Here is a 5,856-nt window from a genome sequence, read left to right on the forward strand (position 1 = left end):
ATCCGCCCGCCTCAGCCTCCCAGAGTGCTAGGATTACAGGCATGAGCCACCGCGCCCAGCCTGATTTTTCTTTTTAGTATTTCATAGTAAAACTGTTCATTTGGCTTTATAGAATGCTACACACTCTTGCAAGGAATCATTATCTATAACTCTGTATAGTCTCTTTTTCTAAAAATACCAAAACAAATAATTTTTTAAAGTTCATGCTCAAATATATTAAAGCAGTTTCCTCTCATATTCTAAAACTATGTCGTACTGATGAATATCTTACAGAAGTGGCTGTATGTGGGAGGCTAGCAGTGTTATTAGATATCAAAGATAGCAGGAGCTCAGCTAGCCAGGGTATTGGGCAGTATATTATAGCTCACGTTAAAGGGGGAAATGCTTCTTTCCTGAGCTAAGGCAGGCAAGGAGGTTTCTTCTTTGAAGTTTACATTGGTCACCTCCGTGGCATCTGATGTTAAATGGAGTCTTCCTTCCAGTCCAGTTTGAAGGATCTGAGCGACCTGCCAAGGAGGAGACGGTGAGGCAGCACCACCGGCAGAAGAGCTGGACTCAGAAGATCTTGAAGCCAGCCCTCTCGGACCACAGTGAGGGGGAGAAAGTGGACCCAGGCCTGCCTCTGGAGAAGCAGCCGTGAGTCTCCCCTGCAGACCCTTGTAACCAACAGTGCCTGGGAGCTTACTGACAGCCTTGTAGTGGGGGCACATTGGCCCACTTTACATGATTATTTTTGTTCGTGAATGTTTGTCTGGGTAGAGCTTATTAATGAGAACCCATCTTCAAAGCCCAGTGCATTTGTGCGGAATGGAAAGTACACTGCATCTTGACAACCTTGTTTTAAATCTCATTCTCTTGTATAGAGTGAAAACTACTAGCCTGTTAACTCCTGTATGATTGATAGGCTTTGTGATCCAGGATCATCCAAATCTGCATGTTGTCTGTTCCAAATGGGAAGCAGGATCTAGTTCAGGCTGTTGAGCTTCTACCGGAAGTTCATTTCAAATAATGCTTTATGGGAGGATGCATGTTGACACTCATGGTGCCTTTCCTCCTCCACCCCCCATTTTTCAGCTGGTATCATGGTGCCATTACCCGTGCTGAGGCTGAGAGTCGACTACAGCCCTGCAAAGAAGCTGGGTATCTGGTTCGAAATAGCGAGTCAGGGAACAGTAGGTACTCCATTGCACTAAAGTAAGTATTGAAGCCTCGTGGGCTTGCCTTGTCTCCAGGGAGAGGGGACACTGTGACATGGGTAGATGACCAGTCAGAAAAGATACAGTGTGAAGGTGGTTCACGGGGGTGTGTATTGCCAGAAAAGAAGATGCATTTGCTTGGACAGTGGAACATGAGATGCTCTGATTAGAATTACAAAATTGGTATTGGGTAAATGTCTCAGTATTTATTAAGATAATGAAGGGCTTATTTCATTATCCTTGTACATTAGTCCATTTCTACCATACATCACCTGATCTGGAATAGGCCTCTCAGTAGAGAAATAATCCCTGATAAAAAAAAATAGTTCCAGTCATTCTTCTTTTATTCTTTAGTACTCAGGACTTTAATAAATCAGATCTCCTGATTGTCAAAATGCCAATTGCAATTTTGATACCAGTTTCTTCTGGTGAAGAAGGAAATGCTGACTTGCCTCTTACTCCCCCCGTTTGATTATACACAGAAAATGCACGTTTGCCTGGTAGGCCTGGTGGAGTGTGTATCATGGAAATTCTCGTTGCTCTGTGAGTTCGGTGGCGCTATATTGGAGGATCATTGTCAAGAGCCCTAACAGCATTTCCTTCCTGAGGAAGCTGAGCCCCTGCAGCTGAAACAATCAGACTGGAGGGGAACTGGGATGGGGGGGGAGGTGTTGGAGCAATATGGCTCAGAAAATGGGATAGGCCACCAGATATACAATACCAGGAATAGCTCTACTGTGTTCCTGAAATTGGCGCTTGTGGATTAAATCTTTGAGCCTTCAGTGCCAGCTGTCAGTATATACAACCAGGAATGGTCTTTTCAGATGAGGGGGGCAGGAAACAGTTTTGATGATGATGATGATTATGATTCATCTGTTCTTTCTGGAAAAAAGGAGGAAGAAGCCTTATATATGTACTTTCAGCTGTGGTAAGGAGGGTGAGTTTACCCCCCATCTTAGCCTCGTGCTTGGACTTAAGCACTCATTTGGCAGTTTGTGGGCAAGAAGGGACTTGGCTTTTTGTTTTATTGTTTTCTTTGGTGCAGTACCTGTTGACTTATGTGTAATAAGGGTAAACAACTCAAGGACGACATGCATTTAAGCTGTGAAATTTCCGAGAGCTACAGGAGAGTGTCAAATGCATTTCTGTTTGTATAAAACAATTCTGGGAATGGATGAGAACCCATCAACTTATTGTGAATCTTGCTGGAATTGTTTTCAGTGGGGAGGAATCCTCTGCTCACACGTTCATGTCTCCTTCTTGACTTTTCTGTTGTTCCAGGACTAGTCAAGGATGTGTCCACATCATAGTGGCTCAGACCAAAGACAACAAATACACACTGAATCAGACAAGCGCTGTGTTTGACAGCATCCCCGAAGTGGTACACTACTATTCCAATGAAAAGTTGCCTTTCAAAGGGGCAGAACACATGACCTTACTCTACCCCGTGCATAACAAGCTCCACTAAGGTTCAGCCATTGAAAACCCTGGGCCTCTGGCACCTACGAGGGCATCAACACCCAACCAGCATCTCAGCGGACAAGGCCGGACTGCTCCTTAGTAACTAGCAGAAAGTGAGAGTCTTCGTTTTTAAAGTCCAAGAGTCTTTGATCTTGAATTCATTCCATGGCACTTGGTTTCTGATCTATCCCTTGTTTCCATGTTAAGTAGCTCTACAATAAGAAATTGTAATTTGCCTGTTGTCTCCACCTCTGGGGTAGGATGTTCTATTTAGGGGATGACTCTCAGGAAAGGTAAGTCAAGAGTTCAGGGGCATTAAAGTGCTCCAGAAATGTGCTGGTTGGTACCTGGAATATCTAGTCTCTAAACAAACCAATGAAAAAACCACTTTGCTTTTATGTGTGATTGTGTGGACCAGAAGAGTGTGTAATGTCGGACTCCTTATTTTGGGAAAATAGATGAACAGTGGAAAATACGAATGATGGGCAAGAAAGTTGTCTTTCTCCCTCGAGTGTCCTAATTCAGCTCTGGAGTTCATGAAAATTCACAACTTTAGAGTCTGCCGTAAGAATTATTTATTGGTCAGCCTTTCTAAGAAAGTTGGTGTTTTCTCAATCTCTTTTTCATCATTTTTCAGCAAATCAGTGATATAAGCATAAATAGGATGGAAGATGCCCCAGATTTAAGAATAACTGATATAATTAAGCATTGGCATCATTATAATTCTGAGTTAAAATATACAGCAAAGATTTCATTTCTAATTTTTTAAATTCTAAAAATTCACAAAGCTCAACAACTGTTTTCTTGTTGGATAATTATATAGAACTTCCGACATCTTTCGTTTCATCTTTGTGCATTTTAGTTGGTATGGAATCATTTTTAATATTTGTCTCTAAAATTAGGTTTGCTTTGTATTTTTAGTAAATCTTAAAACAAACACACATGCGCGCACACACACACACACGTCTGGGATCTGGTTGTATGAACTGAGTCTCTAACGCCTGCAAAGATTCTCTCATTCTGTACTGAGCAGACTGGCTTACGCTGTACAAAAGATTTTGAGGTTTTCTCTAACTGCTATCAAGGTATTAAATTAATATTCATAGTATTATTATCTTTATGATTTATCATGAACTTATATCACCAATTTACTTACTGTGAAAAAAAATAGGAATGGCATACTGTGAGAAGAATACTATGGTGAGCGGCTCTATAATTAAAACTGAACAGATGTTTCTGTATTCTAGGGTTTGTAATTTGGTTCTCAGAACTGGTCCAGATGCAAATGCGCTGACTGTTATCAATGAAAAGTTAACTTTTGTAGCTCCTTTTAAATACACCAAAAAATGTTGATTTGGTTAATTTTTAGGAAAGCATATCTTTCTAATTATTAGTTATCATTTGACTACTATAATTTAGAAGTTAGTAAATTTTTGCTTCTTTATTCAGTTAAGATATCAGCCAAAGGGTTTTGTGATCTTTGATTTAAACAATTTAAGAGGAGCTTCTTCTCACTGGAGTTCAATGATTGCTATTAATGAAGAATGTTTTGTTTTTTAAGTACTGATAAAATTTTTAAATGTCTATTGGTTCATGTATTTTATCTGTAGTACAAGATTTGTTAAAATTTTTCAGCACCCATAGTTCCAATTCCATTCAACAAATATTTATTATCTATGTTCTGTATACAAATTATTCATCGTGTTAAACTTATTTTTATTTCAACATTCTAGAAATGAAACCTTATTTTTTACTTAACCTTAATCTACAAAGGAAATACAGCAGTTATTCTAATTTTAATAAATGCTAAAAGCTTTATGAAATTTTTCTTTGTGCACTAAATAATTTGGGGCTCATACCCAGCAACCGTTGTGATGCGTGTATAGTGAAATGGTATTTTGAAAGCAGGCCTGACACAGTATTTGTTGAGCTTCTATCGTATGTCCAGTACTGTGCTTTCTTCTATACTGTTTTTCTGTGACAGTCATGCTATTTTCTTTATAGAACTAAAAGCAGAGGAGATGCGGATTTATGTATAGTCCATTCCTTTATAATCATACAGAAGGTTATAAGAAGAAGAAATACAGTAAATTAGTAGAAGAGGGGGTTAGCTACTGTTTTCTTCTTAAGGTTGTGAAACAAGCTGATAAAAGGCAGGGAATTCACAGCTGGGTGGTGGCACAAAGTACCATATGTTCTAAAAACAATTAGACCCAGCAGGGTGTCCCTAATGGCTTCCTTGTTAAGCCTCCTGGGCCAGCTGATCCGAAGCTCTATGACATGTTCTCTGGGCTCTGAATGCTTGGGCTTTTTGTCATTTTGTCTCGCTGCAAGTATTTTCCTATACTCTTCAGTCCTTTGAGTTAATTCTGTCTCCCCATGTATTTTCTGGAGAGATTAATGTCTTTTAGTGAATTCGCCTTGAATTTAGCGTATCTACAGAGCTGTGTCTATGTTCTTTCTCCTTTATCACTCCTGTCTTAAAAAATACTCTGCTTCGGGTTACTGGGTGAGTTTATTCAGTTGCTTAGTTTCAGGCGTATAAGAACAGAGGGTAAAGGACATTTCTATTTACTTTGATACCATAGCTATTTCTATCAGGATGGATTTCAACCACTGGAGTTGTATGTATTTAAACTAGGCATAAAAATAATGGAGAAATGTTAATATGTATACAAAAAGGTAAATATGGATATGCCTACACTCTCTTGGAGGCAGAAGTGTCTTTTTAAGTTATTCAGAGCACTTTCTTAAGCATTTATATGAAGAGCCCTTATTCTTTGCTATTTAAAGGCTCTGTGCATTGTTGAGTTGGTGTTCATGCATTGACCTGCACCACAGGATGGGGGACGTGTCAACAGAAAAGAACCCAAACTCTGTAAAATAATTTAAAAAGAGGTTTATTCTGAGCAAAATGTATGGGACCATGGCCCAGAGAGCCACACCTAAGAAGCCTTGTGCAAGTGGTCTCATCATGGTTGGGTTAAAGTTTGGTTTTATACATTTCAGGGAGACAGGAATTACATGTAAAGTCATAAATCGATACATGGAAGGCATACATTGGTTTGGCCTGAAAGGCAGGACATCTCGAAGCCGGGGATTACAGGTTATTTAGGTGGGTTTAAAGATTCTTTGGTTTTTAATTGGTTAAAGAAATGAAGCTTCGTTTAAAGGCTTAGAATGTTTTTTTTTTTTTTTT

General features: G+C 39.4%; 1 protein-coding gene across 1 annotated transcript in view; it reads left to right on the plus strand.

The window, feature by feature from the left end:
- SHE (Src homology 2 domain containing E) overlaps window positions 1-3,452 on the plus strand; it is a 22,046-nt gene extending 18,594 nt beyond the window's left edge. The window contains exons 4-6 of the mRNA XM_012658475.1: window positions 483-636; window positions 1,075-1,194; window positions 2,478-3,452. Of these exons, the coding sequence (XP_012513929.1) occupies window positions 483-636; window positions 1,075-1,194; window positions 2,478-2,664 (461 nt within the window). The 3' untranslated portion in view covers window positions 2,665-3,452. The remainder of the gene's footprint in view (window positions 1-482; window positions 637-1,074; window positions 1,195-2,477) is intronic.
- The last annotated feature ends 2,404 nt before the right edge of the window (window positions 3,453-5,856 follow it).

The sequence above is a fragment of the Propithecus coquereli genome, unplaced genomic scaffold, assembly GCF_000956105.1.
Source record: "Propithecus coquereli isolate 6110/MARCELLA unplaced genomic scaffold, Pcoq_1.0 Scaffold59, whole genome shotgun sequence".
In the NCBI taxonomy this organism is placed as follows: Eukaryota; Metazoa; Chordata; class Mammalia; order Primates; family Indriidae; genus Propithecus; species Propithecus coquereli.